General features: G+C 45.5%; 1 protein-coding gene across 1 annotated transcript; it reads left to right on the top strand.

The window, feature by feature from the left end:
- Positions 1–1,337: 1,337 nt before the first annotated feature.
- On the top strand, positions 1,338–16,626 carry Utp11 (UTP11 small subunit processome component). The gene is made up of 8 exons (XM_005084355.4): positions 1,338–1,518; positions 8,891–8,952; positions 11,424–11,526; positions 11,990–12,103; positions 12,714–12,807; positions 12,907–13,037; positions 15,381–15,491; positions 16,359–16,626. The coding sequence occupies exons 1-8, from the start codon at positions 1,456–1,458 to the stop codon at positions 16,440–16,442; spliced, it is 762 nt and encodes a 253-aa protein (XP_005084412.1). The 5' UTR covers positions 1,338–1,455; the 3' UTR covers positions 16,443–16,626.
- Positions 16,627–23,893: the final 7,267 nt, after the last annotated feature.

A 23,893-nucleotide genomic window follows, 5' to 3' on the forward strand; every position in this document is an offset into this window, starting at 1 on the left:
AATGAGGAGAGGCGGGCGTGGGACTGGAACACTCCCCCCACAGTCCAGGGCTCTGTCCATCCCACTATACTACCTTGCACCGACTCTGCCAGCCCATCCCACTATACTACCTTGCACCGACTCTGCCAGCTACTCAGCCATTTCTTTGATGGTTGTGAAGGACTCAGAACTTTACTGCTATTGGATGATTCTCTCCTGCGGTGCTTATAGATACAATTCTGCAACTCAGGGCCCTTGACACTCCTATGAGCAAGACCAGCGTGCTATTATTATCTTCGCTTTATGGATGAGAAAAATGATGCTCGTTAAAGTCAAGAAACCTGCCAAAGTTCTACAGCCAGCAGTCAGTGGCAGAGCCAAAGGTGTTTTTGTTTTTTTTTTTTTGGTTTTTCGAGACAGGGTTTCTCTGTAGCTTTGGAGGCTGTCCTGGAACTCACTTTGTAGACCAGGCTGGCCTCGAACTCACAGAAATCCGCCTGCCTCTGCCTCCCGAGTGCTGGGATTAAAGGCGTGCGCCACCAACGCCCGGCGCCAAAGGTGGTTTTAAAGTGTTCTTTCTAGTGTATTGTAAAACTCACATTATTTCCTGTTTTTGTTTGTTTCTTTTCTTTTTATTTCTTTTTGGTTTTTAGAGACAGGGTTTCTCTGTGTAGCATGGCTGTGCTGGAAGTAGCTCTGTAGACCAGGCTGGCCTTGAACTCACAGAGATCTGCCTGCCTCTGTCTCCTGAGTGCTGGTATTAAAGACATGTGCCACCATCATTTGTTTTGTTTCTATTTCCTTCCCTTTCTTCTTTTCTTCCTTTCTCCCTCCCTCCCTCCCTCCCTCCCTCCCTCCCTCCCTCCCTCCCTCCCTCCCTCCCTCCCTCCCTCCCTCCCTCCCTCCCTCCCTCCCTCCCTCCCTCCCTCCCTTTCTTTTTGAGACAGGAATTTCATTTCACTAGGTTGCCCTGGCTGGCCTGGCAATTACTATGTAAGAGACGGCTAGCCTTGAACTCACACAATCCCAGTTTCTGCCTCCAGAGTCCTTGGATTGAAGGTTGTTGGGATTAAATGTGTGAGCCACCACGGCCCGCTCTGTTTAGGATTTTAACCCAGGCCAAGTCGCAGTGACTGCACATGTGCACACGTAAGCCGAGCTCAGCCAGAGGGCAGTGTCAGCCACGTGTTCCCAGATGCCAACTTGTGGCGAGAACGAAGCCTTGGTCCTTGTGTATGAATACTCTCAAGCGAGTGAGAACTCTGGAGGAATCACGTGACTCGATCTAAGAAACTACATCTCCCAGAAGCCTCCTGTCCGGGCTGCTTGAGTGGGGATGTATTTCTGGCGAAGTAGGCTTCTGATAGGCTTGTGCAAGCCTCCAGCGGCTAGGCCTGCTTCCGGTAGTCTTTGCGGACGCTGCTGCTCTGGTATCGCTGGTGGAGTTTGCTGAACCATTTCTGGACCCCAGTAGGCATGTCGGCGGCTTTTCGCAAAGCAGCCAAGTCCCGGCAGCGGGAACATCGAGAACGAAGCCAGGTAGGCCCTCGCAGGCCCCTTGGGCGACGGCCTGTGGCCCCTGCCCCTTCGCTATCCTAGCGTCGGGATACCGGCTAGCGCATCTGCCTTCTGTAAACCCCCGACACATGGGGCCTGACCCCAGCGTGCCTTGTCGGGGAGACCTGGGGACCTGGTTAAGGGGATTGTCTACGGTAGGAGGTCCAGTGGGTGACCGAGTGGGGCGAGGTGTGTCACATGCGTTCCCCTGGTGACCAGCAGCAGTGGGCGCCCCACATCCGACGCATGCAGGAGTTGTGATCGAGGACAGCTGTCCCTAAAGTGGGCCCAACTTTTGGCGGGGGCTTGTGGTTCATGTAGATCTCACACTTCTCCCGTGAGGAGAGTGACTTGATCATTTACAAACTCTTGGGGGACCTGATAGCCCAGGTCTGTAATTGCAGCTACTCCTGAGGCCAAGGCAGATCACAAATTCAGGACTTACCTGGGCAACTTAGACCTGTCTCAAAATAAAAGCCTAAAAAAATTCTAGACGTCCAGCTCAGTGGTGAACTGTTGAACTGTTTGCCTAGCAAGGTTTGGGCCTTGGTAGGATGAAAGAAAGGAGGAAGATAGACCGCCACTAAATTTTAGTTAGAATAAATAATTTCGGGGTTTCTAAGGAGAATGTGTCGGTGTGGGAATATTCGATAGAAATAAAGATATACCCAGAGTCACATTATCCACTTTATTATTCTCAGAAATCACATGATGTTCAAACAAGCTTTAATGACTGGAAAGAGGGCTCAGCCATTAAGAGCACTTGGCTGCTGTATCAGAGTTCAAATCCTAGCACCCACACTCACAGATACCTGTAACTCCAACTCCAGGAAATCCCACACTCCCTTCTGGCTTCCACATGCTCATACTCACAGAAATACACAATTATACATCTTTTAAAAGTATTTACTTATTTTGGTTTTTTGAGACGGGGTTTCTCTGTAACAGCTCTGGCTACGCTAGAACTCACTCTGTAGACCAGGCTGGCCTTGAACTCACAGAGAATCCACCTGCCTCTGAGCACTGGGATTAGAGGTGTGTACCACCACTACCCAGCTTTTATTTTAATATTTTGTTCTCATTCCCTTGGGGGGATTGGTTGACAATGTCTTGTCATCACTAGGCCAGCTTTTATTTTCTATATTTATTTATGTATGTATTTGCTTGTTTTGAGACAGGGTTTCTTTGTGTAACAGCCCTAGCTGTCCTGGAACTAGCTATGTAGACCAGACTGGCCTCCCAAGTGCTGGGATTAAAGGCGTGTACCACCACCGTCCAGCTTCCAGCTTATTTTTTTTTAAATCAAAACATTAACTTATATGTGTGTCTGTGAACGGGTGTGTGCACATGAATACATATGCCTGTGGGAGCTCATCCTGGAGTTGGGGTTTACAGTAATTGTGGCGTCCCTGATATAGCTTCTGGGAAATGAACTTAGATCTTCTGGAAGGGAAAAATATGTTTTCAACTGTTAAGTCATCTCTTTAGCCCCTCAAATATTTTTATTTATTTACTTTTTTGCCAAGAGGATCAAGAATTTTGGATAATCCATCACAGTTTTAGGACACTCTGGACTACACGAGACAGTATCTCAACAAAACAAAATGGGCTGGGAAAATGGCTCAGCTGGTAAATATCCTTGCTGCAGAAGCCTGGAGACCTGAGTAAGAGCCTCAGTAAGACCTTCTGACTCACAAAGGTAGAAGGAAAGAATGGACTCTTTTTTCTTTTTTAACTTTTTATTTTTGAGAACATAACTTAATTACAACATTTCTTCCTTCCCTTTCTGTCTTCCAAACCCTCCCATGTACCAATGCTTGCTCTTTCAACTTCTTGGCCTCTTTTTTGAGAATGGACTCCTAAGAAGTTGTCTTCTGACATCCATATATGCAGTAGCCTGTATACCCACATACAGTTATATCATGTGCACACACAAAATTAAATCACAGTAACAACAAGCAGAACCCCCATGTAAACATCCAACAAGCAGAACCCCCATATATAAACATCCAACAAGCAGAACCCCCATATAAACAACCAACAAGCAGAACCCCCATATAAACATCCAACAAGGCTTTTAGAGATACCTGTTGTACAGCGGCTGAAGAAAGGGGTAGGACATTATCTCTGGAACTGCAACTGACTGACGCTGTAGAACTGAGGCCTCTGTCTGTCTCTGTTTTAAAAATCCTTCTGTAGTTGATGTTAGCCAAAAGGGTGAGGAGTGATAGTACCGAGTCTTCTTGAGCACAGTCCACCCTTTCTGCTTAATAGCATTTAGTAGGGTGAATGCCTAGTCGAAGCAGTATCATACATGGATGTGGAGGTCTAAGAACAACTTGCAGGAGTCGTCTCCATGTTCAAACTCAAGTCATTAGACTTGGCAGCCAATGCCTTTACCCACTGAGTCACGTCACAGTAGTGTATTTTAACATCTTAATTGTGAAACTGTATACAGACCTATCGAAAACTAATAGTAGCTAGCTAGAACTTGGTGAAGGGTGCATGCATGACTCTCACTTCCATGTAACTCAAGGCAGCTGTTTGGAAGCACTTTATTATGTCCTCACATTTCCTTGAGGAAGTGAAGGCTCAGATGGGTCAAGTACTTTGTCCAAAGAGCTACAGCTACAACTGTCATATGGCAAGGCTTGAAATCACATCAGCTGTTTCAAGAATATAGAGGTGGGACTGTGGAGATGGCTTAGCAATTAAGATCACTTGTGGCTCTTCTAGAGGACCTGGGTTCAATCCCCAGCATCCACATGGCAGTTTACAACTGTCTGTAACTCCATTTGTAGGGAATCTGGCACCCTTACAGAGACATAAGTGCAGGCCAAACAACAATGAATGTAAAAGTAAATCTTGAGGGCTGGAGAAATGGCTCAGTGGTTAAGAGCACTGTCTGCCCTTCCAGAGGTCCTGAGTTCAATTCCCAGCAGCCCACATGGTGGCTTACAACCATCTGTAATGGGATCTGATTCTCTCTTCTGGTGTGCATGAAGACAGGTCACTCATAAACTAAATAAATAAATAAATAGATTTTTAAAAAATCATGAAAAAAATTTAAAAAGGAGTAAAATAATATAGAGACAACTTTTTAAAGATGTGGTACATTAAAAATATCAGATGTGGGGGTTGGAAAGATGGCTCAGTGGTTAACTGCACTTGTTGCTCTTTGAGAAGATCCAGGTTCAGTCCCTAGCACTGACATGTCAGCTCACAACCTTCGGTGACTTCAGTTCAAGGGCATTTGAGGCTCTCTTTTGGCCTCCTTGGGCACCAGGCACACTAGTCGTGCACAGACATACATGAAAGTAAAGCAATCATAAACATACAATAAAAAATAATAATCAAAGAAATTTAAAATGCCAAGTGTGCAACATGTGTGGAAACGGTAAAATTGTGTTAAGATGTTTTGGAGTTGGAGATTAGTTTGCTTTTGAAGGCAAAGCTATCAGATGTGGTTTTTTTGTTGTTTTGTTTTGTTTTTGAGATAAGATCTCCCTCTTTAGCCTAGACTTACCTCAAATTCACTTTGTGATCCTTCTGCCTCAGTTGATACTGGGATTACAGTACATTCTGCTTAAAATGGCCACTTTTTGAGCATCCTAGGAATAGCTCTGCATGCTGTAAAAGGAGTGTCCCCTAATCCTACGGTGTCCTTAGGAGATAGATGCTATTTCTTTTTTTTTTTTTTTTTTTTCGGTTTTTCGAGACAGGGTTTCTCTGTATTGTTTTGGAGCCTGTCCTGGAACTCGCTTGGTAGACCAGGCTTGGTCTCGAACTCACAGAGATCCACTTGCCTCTGCCTCCCGAGTGCTGGGATTAAAGGCGTGTGCCACCACTGCCCATCGATAGATGCTATTTCATCTTACAAATTAGGAACCTAATGCTTAAAGAGATTAAATTTACATCTAAAGTCACAGTTGCAAACAGTTGACTTGGGTTAACATAGAAGAAAGGGATTTCAAGTTGATGCCTGAATCACTTCTGAATTTGAGTTCCTTGCATTTTTCTTTGTCCTGTTCCTTTGCGATGCAGTGAAAGCGCTTGATTTTGTGGAGGTAAATGTGTGATTTGCTTCATATGTAGTATCTGGTTTCCTCCGTAATGCACATGTACACTCACACATTAATGACTTCTACTGCATTGTTGTTCTCTGACCCTTGACATTTCCTTCTCTGTCAGTCTCCCTTTGCTTTTTTAAAGATAAAAGTTATCATGGCTTTTATGGGTGCTGGAGAGATGATTCATCAGTTAAGAGCACTTACTGCTTTTGCAGAGGACCCAGGTTTGGTTCCCAACACTCACGTGGTAGTTTCAGGGCATTTGATGCTTTTGTCTAACCTCTGAGGGCACCAGGCATGCATGACCACATTCCTATGCATAGGCAAAACACTCATACACATAAAACAAATCTAAGCTTAGTGGAGGTGGTTGGTGCACGCCTGCCATCCTAGCACTCTGAAGGTAGAGACAAGAGGATCTCTGTGAGTTCGAGCTCAGCCTGATCTGCAAAACAAGTTCCAGGACAGCAAGAGCTGTTATACAGAGAGGACCTGTCTCAAAAAAACAAAACAAAAAAACCCAAAACCTGAAAATTTTTTAAATTTATTTTATGGGCCAGGTGTTGGTGGCACATGCCTTTAATCCCACCACTCAGGAGGCAGAGGCAGGCAGATCTCTGTGAGTTCGAGGCCAGCCTGGTCTACAGAGTGAGTTCCAGGACAGGTTCCAAAACAATACAGAGAAACCCTGTCTCAAAAAATTTTTTTTATGTGCATTGGTGTTTTATCTGCATGCATGTCTTAGGGTGTCAGATCCCCTGAAACTAGAATCACAGACAATTACGAGCTGCCATGTGGGTGCTGGGAATTGAACCCAGCTTCTCTGAAAGAACAGCCAGTGCTCTTAGCCACTGAGCCATCTTTCCAGGCCCATTTTTTGAGTAAGCATCTCCTTCTGTCTCTTTCTTTTTCTCTTTTTTGAGACAGGGTTTCTCTATGTAGCTCTGGCTGTTCTGGAACTGGCTTTGTATATCATGCTGGCTTCCAACTCAGCAAACCTCCTGCTTCTACCTCTCAAATGCTGGGATTAAAGGCTTGCACCACCACTAACCATAAAAATAATTTTTTAAAAATTAGAAAAGTTTGTTTTAAGATATTGTTTCACAGTCTTGGCTGGCCTTGAACTCACAGAGATCCCCTGCCTCTTGTGGGTTGAGTGCTCTGAGGGTTTGGGCCACCACATATAGTTTAGCATTTTTTTTTTAATTACAGTTACTTACTAGTTTCTATGGGTATGGGTGTATGAGTGTTAGGCAGCCATGCCAGGGAGTCATTATAGAGGTCAGAGGACAACTTGTGGGAGGTCAGTTCTCCTTTCATCACGTAGGCGCATTGAACCATCTTGGGTTGTTATTTTACTCATTGGGTTTTACTCCAGGATTATGTTATCCCTGGAAAGATTAAGAGATGACAAAGGTGAATGAAAGAATCCCATCCTAAGTTCAGTAGAGACATGAATATGCAGCCTCAGAAGTTAAGGTTATTCAGAGGTATGGGTATAGTGGTGCAGATCTGTTATTCTGGCACTTGGCAGGCTCAGACCAGGAGAATTACAAGTCCTACCTTGAGTAACATAGTGAGTTCCAGGCCAACCTGGGCAATAGATGGAACGTTGTCCGGAAAAAAAAAGTCAGCATAAAGCTGGATATGGTGGGCACATACCCATCATCATGCTGTTGTGAGGCTGAGGCAGATGGTCATGAGTTTGAAGTCAACCAGAGCTGTATGATAACCTACTTCTAAAACCGAAGCCAAACATTCAGAGCAGAAAGAGAGTATAGTGGGCTCTGAAATAGCATAGACTATCCACAAAAGGTAGAGTTTCTAGTTTTAGCTTTGGGGCTTAGTGATTCTGCATTCCTAGAGTGAATGTCTCCTCTATATGCAGCTAAGGATGTCCTTGGACTTTCTGATCTGCCTGCCTACTTTTTCTGTGTAAGGATTACAGGTATGTGCCACCGTGCCTGGTTTATGTGGTGCTGTAGATTGAACCTGTGGGTTTTTGTATGCTAGGCAAATGGTTGAGGTACATCCCCAGCCTTGGTTTTGCATTCTTGAATACATTCTCTAAATGCCATTCCCTTTCTGGAATATGCTTTACTTTTTTGTAATGGTCATAAAGATGAAATAGGAGTATGTAACAAGCATAGCACATTGCTTTGGAACAGAGTAGGCACATAATTGTTACGATGATGTAGGTAACGCCGGGCGTGTAGCTCAGTTGGTAGAGTACTTGCCTAGCAGCTAGAGGTTCTAGCCTTGATCCTCAGCACCTAATAAAAGCCAGGCATGGTGGCATACACCTATAATTACAGCACTCTGTAGGTGCAGGCAGGGGGATTAGGAGTTCAAGTAGGCAGAAGGATTATGAACTGACCCTGTCTCAAAAACTCTACAGCAAAAAATCAGAAAAGCATCTAACATACACACACACATAATTTATACAGGGTCTCATGTAGCTTAGGCTGGCCTTGAACTCCTGATCCTCTTGTTTCTATTTTTAAGATCTAGTAGTAAATTGGTACATAGACATGTACCAATTTAACCTGACATTAAGCACTCAAAGTAACATTGTAACTTATAGAATAGATCAAGATGTAGTCACTGAACCTTGCATGCTATAGAAGTGAATATCAGAGATAATACTTTCCCATTGTACTTGGTTTTGCTTCTGCTGTTCTCTGTTTTATTTTTTTTAATTGTTTGTGGTCTTACTATGTAGCCTTTGCAATCCTACTGCCTCAGCCTCCCAAGTGTCAGAATTGCAGGCAAGTACCAGCCTTACTGTTCTTATTTTATAGTTGGGAAATGACAGCTCAGAGAGGTTAAGTGATTTATTTGCCTAAGGTCATAGATTGTTAAGAGGTAAAGCATGGATTGAACCTAAGTCTGAAAACTCTAAATTTAGCTCCCTTTGCCACAGTTGCCTCCTGTTACTATGTTTTCCCTTCATAGTATTTTATAAGCCCTTGGATTAAGTTGGTAGTAATTTTAGTACAACTGGCAACTGCTTGCTTAGTGCCGAGTCATTGTTGCCTCTCTCTGTCCTTAATAGGCCAAGAAACCTACTATGGTGGTGCTTGTGACCTGTCTGGCTCCTGGATGAGCCCTCTCATCCCTGGGCAGGGCCTAGTGATGGGGAGGAGGGGGGAGCAGGGTAGCGGACTGGCTCCAAGGACACAGATTTACTGAGTACTACAGTCTTGTTTCTGTCAGGTGTCATGTTGCTCTCAGCATGTGTTTGCCAAGAGAACTAAGTGCACCTTTCTCCTTTTGTCTTCTAGCCTGGCTTTCGAAAACGGCTGGGTTTGCTGGAGAAGAAGAAAGATTACAAACTTCGTGCAAAGTGAGTGCAGTATTTCTGGTGGAGGTGCTGCCAAGAAAGCTTACAACACCCATACTACAGCTAAAGTATCCAAGTGTCTAATGGGGGAATCATTTCCTGCCATTGATAAAATACCCAAAGCTCTGGCAGCCTGTTAGAGGTTTTCCTGTGACTCCAAGCTTCCCTTTGTTCAGACAGAGCGTTACTTACTTAAGTGCTTGAGCACTGTCAGTTTTTTTAATAGGCCCTTCCAGGTGGTTTTCTCAGAGTGGCATTGCTTTGCTCCATTGGTGTTTGAACCAAATGCCGAATCTTTCTGCTCCCTTTTCTTGAAGTGAAAGATACAATCTAAAGTTTGTTGGATCTCTTACACCATTACATGTGGTGTGGAATGAAGAGCTGCGAAAGATGGATTCATGAGCCTGAGAGTGGGTGATGATGAACTCTGAAAACATTTTATAAAACAATTATGTCTGTTCTTTTCTTTAGCACTCCATTTGCAAAATGCTTGTAATTGCTCATTAGCACACAAGTCAGCTGAGGTTCTTATATTCCTGGTTTGGTGGGTGGTGATGATTAAATGGATTTCTGTAGGTCTCAGATTTTATTTTATTTTATTTTTTATTTTTTTGGCTTTTCGAGACAGGGTTTCTCTATATTGCTTTGGAGGTTGTCCTGGAACTCACTCTGTAGACCAGGCTGGCCTCGAACTCACAGAGATCTGCCTGCCTCTGCCTCCCGAGTGCTGGGATTAAAGGCGTTCGCCACCAATACCTGGCTTGATTTTAATTTTTAAAAATTTTTTTATTTTTGTAGATAAGGTCTCACTATGTAGCCTTGACTGGCCTGAAACTCACTGTGTAGACTAGGTTGATCTCAAATTTACAGCAGTCTGCCCGTCTCTGCCTCCTGATAGATGCCTGTGGAGACCAGAAGAGGGCATCAGAGCCCCTTGGAACTGGAGTTATAGACAGTTGTTACCTGCAATGTCTGTTCTGGGAATTGGACCTAGGACCTCTGTGAGAGCAGTCAGCTTGCTTGCTTGCTTTTTCCCTCCCTCCCTCCCTCCCTCTCCCCTTCCCTCCCTCCCTCCCTCCCTCCCTCCTTCTCTCCTTCCCTCCCTCCCTCCCTCCCTCCCTCTCTCCTTCCCTCCCTCCCTCCTTTATTAACTTTATTTTTGTGGCAGTCTCCCTGTGTAGTCTAGGCTGGCCTCAAACTCATGGTCTCCTACTTCAGCTTCTTGAGTGCTAGGATTACAATTCTATGTATCATGCCTGGCTGGTACCAGAGATTTTTGTTGTTGTTATTTTGTTTTGTTTTTTTTTAAGATTTATTTATTTATTACATATACAGTGTTCTGCCTACATGCCAGAAGAAGACACCAGATTGAATTGTAGATGGTTGTGAGCCACCATGTGGTTGCTGGGAATTGAACTCAGGACCCCTGGAAGAGCAGTCAGTGCTCCTAACCTCTGAGCCACCTCTCCAGCCCCTGTTTTGTTTTTTTTTTTTTTTTTGAAACAGGGTCTTTCTATGTAGCCCTGGCTGTCCTGGACTCCACTATGTAGACCAGGATGTCTAGAACTCAGAGATCTACCTGCCTCTGCCTTCCGAGTGCCTGGATTAAAGTTGTATGTCACCATGCTGGCTGTCATAGTGCTGTTGAAACTAATTGTAAGAACTGAGCACTGGATTGGTTTCCTTTTTTGTAGTATGGTAGGAAATGGGACTTGAACCTAAGACCTTATACATTCGAGAGAAAGTTCTCTACTGGTGAGCTATAGCCCATCCCTGAGTGCTGTAGTTGGGTAAGATAGAGTTTGTATGTCTGTTTATTCCTTCCAACAATCTTCTGGAGTAGGTTACTGTTATACTCATTTTATGTGTGAAATTAGGATTAGAAGGTTATTCAACTTCCCCAGGGTTACTTAGGAATAGTGGAGTCTGGATACAGAGCCACAGTGTGGATGCAGAGGTCACCACTCTGCTGCTGTGCCCTGTGGCAGTGAATGGTGAGTCATGGCAGGACCTGGGTGCTGAAGCTTGGACTATAGTTCTTCGTGAGGAGTTTGAAGCTGTGCTTTATGTGGTATCCTTTTGTAGTGGTTCAAGTGGAGGAGGATGTGGGAAGGAGACAGTCACCTGTATGATTGGAACAGAGGGCTCTGAGGATTGTGGGTCTTACAGGGATCCTGACTCGTGACAGTGGACAATGGAGCAATCTGGTCACTGCTTTGGGTTTCTTATACATTTGTTTGTTGTGGTTTTCCTTGGCTTGTTTGTTTTGAGGGATTTAGTGTGTTTGTTGTGTGAGACAGCTCACTTTAAGTCAGATTGATTTTAGATTTGTGATTCTTCTGCTTCAGCATCCCAAGTGTTGAGGTAGCAGGTGTGCCCCCAGATCATGAACTTTTAAATGTGTGTATTCATCTGTGTGGATAGGTTTCCTTTTTTTCCATTTGTAACAAATCTCTCCTGACTTGTTCTTATAGTGACTATCATAAAAAGCAAGATTTCCTCAAAGCTCTCCGGAAGAAGGCTCTTGAAAAAAATCCAGATGAATTCTACTATAAAATGACCCGGGCTAAGCTCCAGGTAGGTACAAAACAGATAACAGTTGTTCAGAGCCCTAAGGATGGGGAATGAGGTGGAACAGGAGGAAGCATCCTTGTGGTCCTTCTCCACTCGGACCAGGTGCTCCTGGTGAGAGGTCCACCACAGACTGTCCTTTTCTTGGTCAGCATGCTCCTGCCTTTGCACCATCTTTTGTTTAATTTTTTTCCCGATTTGTTTCATTTGGTATTAAAAATGGAACCTCATACCTCTGCATGCTAGACAAAGTTCTGTACCCCCGAGTTAACCCCAGCCTCTTGTTTGAAGAATAAGTGAATGGAGATGTGTCTGTTCAAGGTGGGTGGGTGTCAGTGGCCTGAGGCCTTGAATTACTCTTAGTGTGCATGCAGCTCTTGCTTGCCTTTGCCTTAAATGTGAATTGCCCTAACATCTTACTAGTGGTTGTACTCTGCTACAGACTGTATCTGTTAACCTTCACTTTTAGGATGGAGTTCATATCATCAAGGAGACCAAGGAAGAAGTGACACCAGAGCAACTGAAGCTGATGAGAACTCAGGATATTAAGTATATAGAGATGAAAAGGGTTGCAGAAGCAAAGGTAACCATTGCATCTTTGTTCTGATGCATTTTTGTTGATTGGTTAAGAAAGGACACAGGTTTGAGAATGAGACCGATGTAGGCTAAATTCTAGCTCTGCCAGTTTCTAGACCCATGGTTATGGACCAGTTAACTTGAGAATGCTTATTTCAGTCATATATTTTAAATACTAAGTTTTGTGGAATGCCTAGTCTAGTGCTTGATAAATAGTTGGTACTTGGTAAGTTTAAGTGCTTTCATGTAAAAGAATGAAACCTGCCTTGCAGTGGTGGTGCACTCCTTTAATCCCAGCACTCGGGAGGCAGAGATAGGCGGATCTCTGTGAGTTCAAGGATAGCCTGGTTTACAGAGTGAGTTCTGGGACAGCCAGGACCACACAAAGAAATTCTGTCTTAAAAAAAAAAGAATGAAACTATTGATAACAAAGTATGTCAGACATGCATGATGATGCCACAATGAAAGCCAGTGCCTAAAAATATCAAAAAGATCGAGACGATGAATTCTTTAATTCTTTGCTGACTGACAGTGATGATGTGAAATGTCTAAGTTTTTGAAAGTTTATTTCTGAGACTTGGGAAGAACCTACTTAAAGACCATATTCCTCACTCTAGAAAATTGAAAGACTGAAATCAGAGCTCCACCTGCTGGATTTCCAGGGAAAACAACAGAATAAGCACGTGTTCTTTTTTGACACCAAAAAGGAAGGTATGAAATGTTGGAGGTGTCTGGGATGGTTTGCCATGTCACTGTGTGTTGGATGGTGCTAGAGATGACCTGTGCCTTAAAGATTGTCTTGAATTTCAGTTGAACGGTTTGATGTTGCGACTCACTTGCAAACAGCCCCAGAGCTAGTAGACAGGGTCTTTAATAGACCCAGGATAGAGACCTTGCAGAAGGAGAAAGTGAAAGGTGTTACCCCTCAGACTCGACTCAAGGTATGTTTCTCTATTGCACTCGGATGGGAGTTTGGGGTGGGGGCTCGGGTTTTTTTGTCTGTGATTCTTTTTTTGCCACTGTGTTTCATATAAGTATTTGTAGGAAACTTCAGAAACTCTTGATAAAGTAGAAAGATGATTGGTGATGGAGTGGAAGTGGATTTTTTGTTTATTTGTTTTGGAGGACATGTTCCATAGTGATCAGGAGTTTAGGTTTTGGGTTTGAATCCCAACTCTGATCTGGTCCTTTGTGCTTTTAATGCATTCATCCTTTGCTGACACTTAAAAAATGCAGCGCAGGGGAGGAACATTGAAGATCAGGGTTGTGATGTGTGGTGCTTTGATCTAGAACCCTTGTCAATGAATATGCATATTAAAATGTTTTCATATTACTCCGTTTGTAACCAAGATTTTGTATTGACTTTTCCTTATGGTGCTTTCTATCACATAACTGGGTTGTGGAGATGACAGGCTTTTTCTCAAAGCCTTCTGGAGTTGAACTCTCACTTCTGACTGACTCATTTGAAAAAAAAAATGCTGTCAATGTGTTTCAAGCAGACAGCTGTTCTGTTTTGATTTGAAGCATTTACACCGCATCAGTTTTGCTTCCAATGTTTAATTTCACAGCAGTTTCCTCTAGCTCAGAGGCAGCTAAACTTGCTTTAGTAATATAAATACCCCTAATTAGTTTGACTATATTGGGTAATCCCATAAATTTGACAGTCTGTGCAATAAAGTGAAAACAAAAGCTGTCTGAAACCACCGCTGTGAGAGAGACTCTGCTCAAGCTGGTGAGTTGTTGGTCTGAGGCCCAGTGCTAGGCCCCTTCACATCTGAAACACTTGCAGCTGGGGAGCCGGGTGACGTGTTCTCGTGATAGCCTTGTTTCTCAATTAGTTGGGTTTTCAGTTAGCTGAATCACTGATGTCCCTCGGGTAGTACTGTAGTCCTTTCATGGGGTAGTGTCCCATACCCTAAAGAACCGTCTGCCATCAGAGCGGTTATGAAGGTAAGAGGGCTCAGGCCTGCCATTTTTGCTCAGTATTGTTTCACTCCATTGCTTTGCTTAAAGGGTAATTATTTTTATCGAGAGGCTGCTGCCGGTGAGTAGATTGCAAGTCTGCAATGTGGAAGTGATAAGCAAAATCTGTGAATGGCTTGAAGTTTATGAACATCCAGCCCCCCAACACTGGAACTTTGTCCATACATGTATGTACAGGTTTCTGTGTGTATGTACACACAAGTAGTTCAAAACAGTAAAATTTAACATCCTTCAAAACTTGCAATGTTTTGAGCACTGATATGATACTACAAGTGAGAAATTGCATACCTGATTTTGTATGATGGACCACAGTCAAAATGCAGGCATGCTAAAAATACTGTGTAAAATTATCTTCAGGCTCTGTATATAAGGAATACATGAAAAACAATGAATAGCTTATTTAGACTTGGGTTTCATCCGTAATTTATCTCATGTGCATGCAAATATTCCAAGCACCCCCAAATCTGAAATCCAAACACTCTGGTTCCAAGCAGTAGGGATGAGTGAGACTCAGTCTATGTGCTGTCTTAGAGAAGAAGCCAAAGTTGTTAGTTTCTCAGATGCTTGAGTCTTGAAATGTAAGGACTGCAGTAGCATCTGGGGAATCCTTAGCTGCTGAGTCTTCTCAGGTCTCAGTGCTGAAAATTCCCCTTGTGCTCTGTGACATTGAGATCTCACGCCCCAGCACTCTGCATCACTGGTCCTTCTGTTGCTCTGTGTTTACTTTTGCAGGCTTCCAGTCCTGCGCGGGTGCTGCCCTCAGCTCCAGTGACTGAGGCACTCAGAGTTTGAGGCTCCTTAGTGTACCTCTGGGAACACGCTTGGAAGTGGGGGCTCAGGACAGTCCTGACTACCTTTTAGACAAACCTTCTACCTTTGGGTCAGTTACTTTTCTTCTCTGTTTTTTTTTTCTACATTTGTTAAATGATAGATTTTGATAGTGTAGTTTCCACAGTTGCTTTCACTTGTAAAATGTGTTCGCTTTAAAGTGGGCATCTTTTTTTTTTTTTTTCAAAGCAGGGTGTCTCTGTGGCTTTGGAGGCTGTTCTGGAACTAGCTCTTGTAGACCAGGCTGGTCTTGAACTCACAGAGATCCGCCTGCCTCTGCCTCCCAAGTGCTGGGATTAAAAGAGTGCGCTACCACTGCCCGGCTAAAGTGGGCATCTTAATAGTCACCTTGAGTTGATTTTGGAATAAAGAGGGAACTGATGAAACCATTGATATAGTTGGACTCAAGAACCAGCTTCTTATTCATTTTTGTCTTGTTAATTGGTTTATTTAAATATATGTTTATTCTATAGAGGATAGCTAAAGAAAGACAAAGGCAGTATGATTGCTTGACACAGCGAATTGATCGGGAGAAGAAGCTGTTCGTGGTTGCACAGAAAATTCAAACCCGCAAAGATCTTATGGTGAGGAGGCGTCGGCCTGAGCCTTCTCTCTCTCTCTCTCTCTCTCTCTCTCTCTCTCTCTCTCTCTCTCTCTCTCTCTCTCTCTCTCTCTCTCTCTCTCTCTCTCTCTCTCTCTCTCTCTCTCTCTCTCTCTCTCTCTCTCTCTCTCTCTCTCTCTCTCTCTCTCTCTCTCTCTCTCTCTCTCCCTCTCCCTTTCTTTCTTACAAAGGTCTTAACTGAGACTGGATCTCGGCTGTGTGTAAATCAACAACAGTGAAAATGTCTGCTCCTTTGGGGCAGTGGTTTGAGCCAGTGTCTATTGCTCTGACACTGTTGAAACATTCCTTGATTAAGAAGGTAATAAGGGGTTATTAGTCAATGCCCTGGAGCAGCAGAGGGTAGGATCAGGTAGCATGTGGACTTTACAGCTTATGAGCAGCTCCGGTAACATTTAAACAGGTTAACAAACAGAACATGCCACTCACGGGTGTTTAAAAATAGACAACATTGTGCAGTTAAATAGCAGAGCTAAGGAATCTAAGAAGCTCCTTCGCATTATCATTCCTCTAAATGTCAAATTCTTCAGCCTTGCAGATCGTTTAGGTTGGCCTTTTTCAACTGGGGTTCCGAGAGAGAATTAAATTTATAATTTAAACAAAATAATTACTCGAGCTGCTCTCTCCTCAGTTTCCCAAAGATTGTCCACAGCTGGTAGCATTCTGTGTGCTCCTGGAGAGGTTAAGTGACTCCATACAGTGGGTGGCTATGGCTCTTCTGAACTTGGAGAAGACTCTGTGGGCTCTGTCGGGCTTCTCCCTAGCTAGCTTACTGACTTTGCTGCTCCATGAAACCCCACTTACGTTTACTGGTCACCTTTTACCCTTACAGGATAAAACAAACAAGGTGAAGGTGAAGAAGGAAACAGTGAACTCCCCAGCTATTTACAGATTCCAGACTCGCCGAAAACGTTGATGTGTTAAAAATAAGCCTCGTCATTCTGCATTGAAAAGAACTCTTTTTTTCCCCTCTTTTGTAATAACTTCAAATTTCATTATTAGTTCAGATGCCTTGTTTTTTTTTGTTTTGTAATCATGACTTATTGTCAACCTGATACTTGATATCTTTCTATGAGAATAGTAAAGTCCCTTCCCCAATATCATTGTTTCTGTATTATTATTATTATTACTTGGTTTTTCAAGACAGGGTTTCTCTGTGTAACAGCCCTGGCTGTCCTGAAACTCATTCTGTAGACCAGGCTAGCCTTGAACTCACAGAGATCCCTCTGCCTCTCAAGTGCTGGGATTAAAAGTATATGCTACCATTGCCTGGCTTTGTTTTATATTATGAATTCATTCTCTTATTTTTAGTACCTATTTCTCCTTATACAAGTTATATAATCTCATATAACAATGTAGAAAATACTAAGATCATTTCTGATCTTAGTATTTAAGAATAACAGATATTTATTCCATAGTAGGAGTTAGGGTTACAGAGGTAAACTGCTACTGTGAGCATTCTGGTGTATGTCCTCCACTTGGGAGAGTTATACATCAGTTTTTGTTTATATTTTTGTTTTGTCACACTCCTTACTGCAAATTCTACATTCTAATTTTTAATTAAATCACTAGCTCTGTTCTATTTTTGTTATATTACACAATTTCTCAAAAGTAATATAAGATCAAAGTAAAAGGTAAAGTCGTTGTTTTTGTGTGTTAGGGTGGGTTCACATATGTGGTGGTGCATGTGGGGGACGTGGAACAATGCCTGACCTTAGACTCAGTCCTCTTTGTTTTGAGACAGTGTCTCATTGACCTGGAGTGCGTTGGTTATATGAGGCTGGCCGGCCAGTGAGCCTCAGGGATCCACCTGTCTTTGCTTGCTTTTGCTGGGATTGTAGGTGAGGAACGCCACACTTGTTGGGGTCAGAGGACAGTTTTGTGTATTTAGTTCTCTCCTACTATGTGGTCCCAGAAATCAAACTCTGTTATCAGGCTTAGTGGCAAGGGCCTTTACCTGCTGAGCCATCGTATCAGCTCCCTCGCTCACTTGGCTTTTAAAATGTGGGTTCTGGGGCTGGGCAGTGGCTGCCAGTACTTGGGAGGCAGAGGCAATTGGATCTCTGATCTAGAATTCCACGGCAGCCAGGGCTACACAGTGAAACCCTGTCTGGGAAAAACAACAAAAATGTGGGTTCTGGGAATCAAACTTAACGTTTATGCTTACACAGTAATGGAACCTGAATTTCTTTTGTTTTTTTGAGATGGGATGTGCCCTGGCTGACCTCAAATTAGCTGTGTAGTCAAAGGTGACCTTGAACTCCTGATCTTTCTGTCTTTTTTCCAAGATCTGGGATTACAGACATGCCAAAACTCCTGGCTGAAGTAATGGTTTTGAAGATATGTGTACAGTGGGGAAAGGGGTCTTTATTATTATTTGGGTGGCTTCATAATTTGTCTAAGAGTCCATTTCCCCTTCCTTACATTCAGAGATAGACACCCTTGGAAACAGCAACCCTATGGGTTCCTATTTGTTCAGAAAGCTCACATCAGAATTTACTAGGACTGGCTCTGTTCCTGCGCTCTGCTCCCAGCCAATTGCTGATTCCAAGGCTATAAATGACTTCACCTGAGAATACAGACCCCAGGCTATATGGAGCTGTTTTTTCTCTTCTTTGGGTCCCACCCTTTGCTTCCTTGCCCATATATAGGGATGGTTGGCCATGGCTAGTCAGAACAGGACTGAGCAGGCTTACAGAAGATGTAGGAGAACTGAGAACAGGGTTTTGGGAGTCTTGTTCATACCCCACTTCCTGGAGAGGAATAGTCACATCAGTCTGGTAGATTTTCTTTTTTTAAAAATGTGTATGTGTTTTACCTTTATGTCTGTAGCACATGCATGCCTGATGCCTGCAGAGGCCAGAGAGGGTGTTGGGTCCCTTGGAACAAATTATAGGTGATTGTGACCACCATGTGGGTTCTGGGAATTGAATCCTGGTCCTCTAGAAGAGTAGCCAGTGCTATTAATTTTTGAGCCATCTCTCCAGGCCTCTGTGTGTGTGTGTGTGTGTGTGTCTGTGTGTGTGTGTGTGTGTGTGTGTGTGTGTGTGTGTGTGTGTATAATGTTAGTAAGTGGCATAGCTACTAGGTTCCTGTGTAAAGCCTAGAATGAAAACTGTTTTCTAAGAATGTATACTGTGGAATTCAGATCTGGGAGCCCTGAAAATAAGGGGTGTTGAGCTCAGTGCCAATGATCTGGGTAACACTGTTAAGAAACCCAGACTGGAGCAAGGTGAAGGTAGTGTTTTCAGATGGTACTTGAAAGGGAATTTGACATTCTAAAGAGTTAACAAGCCAAGCAATGGTTTGTTCTGGGGAACGCTGCCAGGCACTGCAGCTCTGTTCTTGCCATTCCTGGGTAGAAAGGTGAACCCCCCCACAAAAGTACAAAACACTGCGTGGGCTCTCATGTTAACAGAGGTATGGGGCAGGAACAACTTGGGCTCCATAAACAGGTATGGACACAGCCATGCACCCACCTCTGGGTGCACGCACAACACACCAGTGGAGATGCCTGAAGGCTTGTGCTCAGTCCAAAGGGGCTGCAAAGTCCATTGTGTTTGGAGTTCCCCAGCTTCCAAGCTGGAGGTAATCAAAACTAGAGGAACAAGACTAGGCATCCTTGTTGCTGAGCCATTGTTGGCTGTCTCTGGGCCCAAGGATTCTCTGATAGAGCAGCAAGCACTCTTGAGCTACCTCTCCAGCTCCTTGTTATAATTTTTTGACATGGTCTCATGCTGGCCTGGACTGCTCTCAACTTACTCTTCTGCCTCACTGTCAGAATTACAGGTATGAGCCACTGTGTCTGGAGGTCCCAAGAATTATTCTTTTTTTTTTTTTTTTCAAGACAGGGTTTCTCTGTATTGTTTTGGAGGCTGTCCTGGAACTCTCTGTAGACCAGGTTGGCCTTGAACTCACAGAGATCCACCTGCCTCCTGAGTGCTAGGATTAAAGGCATGCGTCACTAACTCCTGGCTGAGGTCCCAAGAATTCATTCTTTTTTTTTTTTTTTTTTTTTTTTTTGGTTTTACGAGACAGGGTTTCTCTGTATTGTTTTGGAGGCTGTCGGTCCAGCCCGGCCTCGAACTCACAGAGATCCGCCTGCCTCTGCCTCCCGAGTGCTGGGATTAAAGGCGGGAGCCACCACCGCCCGGCCCCAAGAATTCTTAAGGGGAGAGATTAGTGGTCCCTTGTCATTAACCCATCACAGCTCTAGTCTCATGGATTCTGAGACCAGGTCACAGCTTTAAGGTAGGGCTCTCAGTGGGACCACAGGCAGACTCGCTAGAAGAGGGAGAGGTTTTGTTTTCTCTGTAGCCATCTTCTTAGGCTTGGGATGGTTGGCCTGTTGACATGGTATACCACTCTGACTGCCACAAGGCAGTAGGCAGCCTGTGGAAGTGGAGAATTTGCCTGGACCAAACAAGTATTCTTGTTTGGTTCATGTCTTGGCATAAGACAAGAGTTCAAAGCAACAGCCATCGGAACCCATGGATCTGTCAAAGGAACAGTCCCCAAGCCAGCTTAATTTATAGCCACATCCTAGGGTCCTTTTGACTAAAACAGGAGGGTGTCAAGGCCTTGTGTTATTTTTCAGTATAAGAATCTAATTCTGATGTCCACGGAAGGAACTGCTAGGCAGAAAGGAGCCCAGCAGGTGGAGCTGCTGCCTCTCTCTGGGCTGGTTATCAGTGAGCCTGTGTCTACCTTGGAAGTAGCTTCTGCCAGAACCTCCTTGCCCCCCAGAGATGCCGAGTATGGATTTGTTTATTGAATTTAATGCCACAGAAGAGAGCTCCATGAAAAAGATCTTTCCTTTTAGTCTGGTTGTATTGTGGCTTTCCTACTTTTAATGAGGATACTGTAGGGACTTTAGGGCCTTTCCCAAGGCCTCAGGTTTCCCAGAGGTTGGTTCACAGGGATGATGTGGGGGGTTTCCTTTTGTGGAGGTCTGAGAGTTGACTTGTGGCTTAATGTCTCCCCGTGTTGCTGCCTGTGGGTCACTGAACAATCGAAGCCGCACGTCCTTCAGCAGGGAAAGCAGCCAACACGCAAACTGTTCTGCCTGCCTGTGGAGGCCGGTGAGGCCAGGGCCTGTCGGGACTTGGAAACCATGAGGCAAGTAGGTGTGTGGTTCTGGGCTCTTTTCCTCCCAAAGCCATCTCAGCTTGCCAGTTCCCAAAGCTTCATGCATGGGGCATTGGGAAGGGCGCCTTGAGCCTTGCTTGGGTGGGAGTCCTGGCCCAAAGCCGCAGATGAGTGGAGGAATAGGGGTAGACTGTCCGAGGCTGAGCTGGCAGGCTTCTTGGGCTTTGCAGCTGCCTTCTGGGGTCAGAGGGTGCACTCTAGCCAGCAGGGCTATGGGGCCTCCTTGCTGGCAGGGCTCCCACTGGCTTCTGGGTCTGGAGCATAGGGATTACAGAGCAGGAATGCAACAAGGAAAGGCAAAGCTGCTTGTTCCTAGGTCCATGGGCCAGGATGACACTCAGCGGCCGAGCTTTGACCTAGAATATGCAAGGCCTGGACATGATCCTTAGCATTGCCTCCCAAAAGCCCAAGTCTACTTCTGAGACTCAGGAGGCCAGAAGAGGCTGTGCAAGCAGGTCATGCTCCTGCTTGTCTGCCCCTAGACTGTCTGGCCAGAGAAAGCATCTCTCTGGCTGCTTCTGCCTCCATGTAAGGAATCTCCTTGCCTCCTCCTCCCAGGTCCACTGTCACACCATTTTGGAAGGTCCTGTCTCAGCTGCACCAGCTCTCCCTATCCATCTGCTCTGCCTAATGTGACGGGCTTAGGAAGGGTGATGGCCATATCCTGTCATATGACGGGACACACTACTGCCAGGAGGTCAGGCAGTCTGTTCCTGCCAGGTGGTGGTAGAGGCTGGTCTAGGATAGAACCAAGGACCTAGGCAGGGGGTTACTGAGTTTGGAGGTTAAGAAAGGTGGGAAGGAAGTGTCACTTGATGGCCATGCTCGGATCACCAGTGTTAATGAAACCCTGGTGCCTGGAGGCAGGTGGGCACTCCCCTCCCTTGCCCTGAGCTAGTCTGACTAATTTACAGCTTTTTTTTTCCTTTTGTTACCTCAAAGGCTTATTTCTGAGGTGACAAATATTGGGAGTTGGTTTCTGAGTTTCATGTTTTCACATTACTGGGTGGAAAACCACAAACAAACAAACAAACAAATCCTTTTTAACCCCCCAAAAGCAGCTCCTACAGAAAAGAACTTCACTTTGAAAGTGCTGAAAAAGTCCCCATCGTCATGTGCTCAGACACAACCAGAGCCTGAAGGGTTAAGAAGAGAGGGCTGGAACCCAGCTGAGCAGCATCAGGGACAGCCCCTTGGGAGGTGGCAGCACTGGCCATTCTTCAAGTTAGGGGAAGACCTTCCCATGCTCCTCCAGCTCTAGGCTGTATGGGTTCCAGTGAGCAGTGGGAGATTGCAGGACATGCGGCAGTCGGCTTAGGGCAGCAGTCGGCTCAGGGCGAGGAGGGAGCCGGTAGGAAGGAAGCCCTCTCTTCCTCAGCTAATTTGATCCCGCACGTCTGGGACAAGTGTCTCTCCCCCAGAGAGGGTTCTTTAGGTGGAGTGATAGGTGGGAAAATACAGGGTCCATCTGGCACATAGAGGCTGGGGAGGGGGTGCTACCCCCTCCTGTCTCTGGCTGGTAGCATTATAAACTACCCCCTGCCAGGGGCAGATGGCCTCCATGGCAGATGGAGACTAGGCTAGCAGTGGGATGGGCTTCCTAGCCTCAGCCTGGCCTCTTCTTAGGCTAATAAGGTAACCAAGGAAGGAGGCAGTGACAGATCTCTCTCTCTCTCTCTCTCTCTCTCTCTCTCTCTCTCTCTCTCTCTCTCTCTCTCTCTGTGTGTGTGTGTGTGTGTGTATGTGTGCGAGTGCATGTGTGAGCTTGCAAAATGAGCCTTGTTAAAATATTCTGTGGAAGAAGTAAGAAGCTCCCAGATAGAGCCCGTGGATCTCAAGACACCCAGTTTGCCATGTGGTAGGGGGGGGGTGGCAGGTGCTTAGGCCTAACCCTGCCCACCTGCCCTGGCTCCTCATGCTTACCGTGGTTGGTTCTCCATCGAAGCTGATAGTCCCTGGGGTTGGGGACTGCTGTAGTTGGAGCCCAACCTGTTAGATGAAGACCCTTTACCTGGTCCCCAGAGCTTGGGCCTGGGCAGCAGCTCCTCCCAGAGGATGGACCCCTTTATTCTGCGTTCCTGCCCCCTCACTGCTCAGGCAGGCAGCGGCCTTCATTAGCCAAGGAGCTGGGGTCTGTTTTGGCTGCCTCATCAGCATCAGTGAACTGCGTCCCTGCGAGATTTGATACAATTTAATTAACCTAATTAAAAGCTCTGATTGCAGAGATGATTGGGGTAGCGCCAGCAGCGACTGCATATTTATAATGAGCTGCAAGGTGTGGGACCGCAGCCAAACGCCACGCATCCTAATGAGCGGGAGCCGGGAGCCAGGGAGCGGGAGAAGGAACGTTTATTTTTGGCAACAATGCCCAGTTCCTCCCTGCAAGGGAGTCAGAGACCCAGGGAGCAGAGACCGACCTGCCCACCACTCTCTTCTGCACAAGGTGGAAGCAGAAATGTGTGCTCTCCCTGCCGGCAGTCTTGGGCCTTTGAACCCCCCCCCCAAAACCGCTTGCCTGGAATCCAGAGATAGTGTCTCTGTTTGCAGAGTTGGGGGTGGGGTGGCCGGGGGCCCTCCCGTAGCCTCTCTCTGTCTCTGGGAGCCAGAGACCACCTTCAGAGCCATTCTGAAGACACGGGGCCCAGTAGAATCACCTCATCTCCATACTTCAGGACTTCTGGGCTCATCTCTTCAATGTATAAAGGGGGATCTGAGGGCTCAAAGACAGGCTCAGAGGTCAGGTGAGAAGTCAGAAAACGGGTCTGAATGTCCAAGAATACCAGCTGAGGATCCTGGGCCTAGAGCAGGCAGAAGAAACAGCAGCAAAAGCTCCCTGCTCATTCTAGAAGTTGGAGTCTGACATACCCAGCTCCTGGCTCCCTCCTGGACCCTGCTTACCTCCCCTGGACTCTCTTCTCCTCTCCCACTGCCTCTGTCTGGGGGAAATCTCAGTTTGTCTGACTCAGCGCTTCCGCTGTAAATCACATCTAATAATAACGAGAGTGAGAGCTGAGGCAGGGGTGCTGCGGGTAAAGGGGGCGCTGCTGAGAAGGGATGCACTGCCCAGGTGTTAAGGGGCGGGGGGGGGTGGGTGTCTCTGGGGTGAGCCTGGAAGCCGTCAGCAGAGGCCCGGAGGGAGAAGCAGGGCGTGGCCTTCTAGCCCCGCCTCCCCAAGCTCCTGTTCTGGGGCTTGTACAGGTCATGAGCTCAGCCAGGCTG

The sequence above is a fragment of the Mesocricetus auratus genome, unplaced genomic scaffold (assembly GCF_017639785.1).
Source record: "Mesocricetus auratus isolate SY011 unplaced genomic scaffold, BCM_Maur_2.0 Super-Scaffold_100014, whole genome shotgun sequence".
NCBI classification, from domain to species: domain Eukaryota; kingdom Metazoa; phylum Chordata; class Mammalia; order Rodentia; family Cricetidae; genus Mesocricetus; species Mesocricetus auratus.

Coding starts and splice junctions, on each gene's coding strand:
- Utp11 (XM_005084355.4), top strand. CDS start 1,456: ATGTCGGCGGCTTTTCGCAAAGCAGCCAAGTCCCGGCAGCGGGAACAT. Junction 8,953..11,423: donor GATTACAAACTTCGTGCAAA/GTGAGTGCAGTA, acceptor TTGTTCTTATAG/TGACTATCATAAAAAGCAAG. Junction 13,038..15,380: donor CCCCTCAGACTCGACTCAAG/GTATGTTTCTCT, acceptor TTTATTCTATAG/AGGATAGCTAAAGAAAGACA.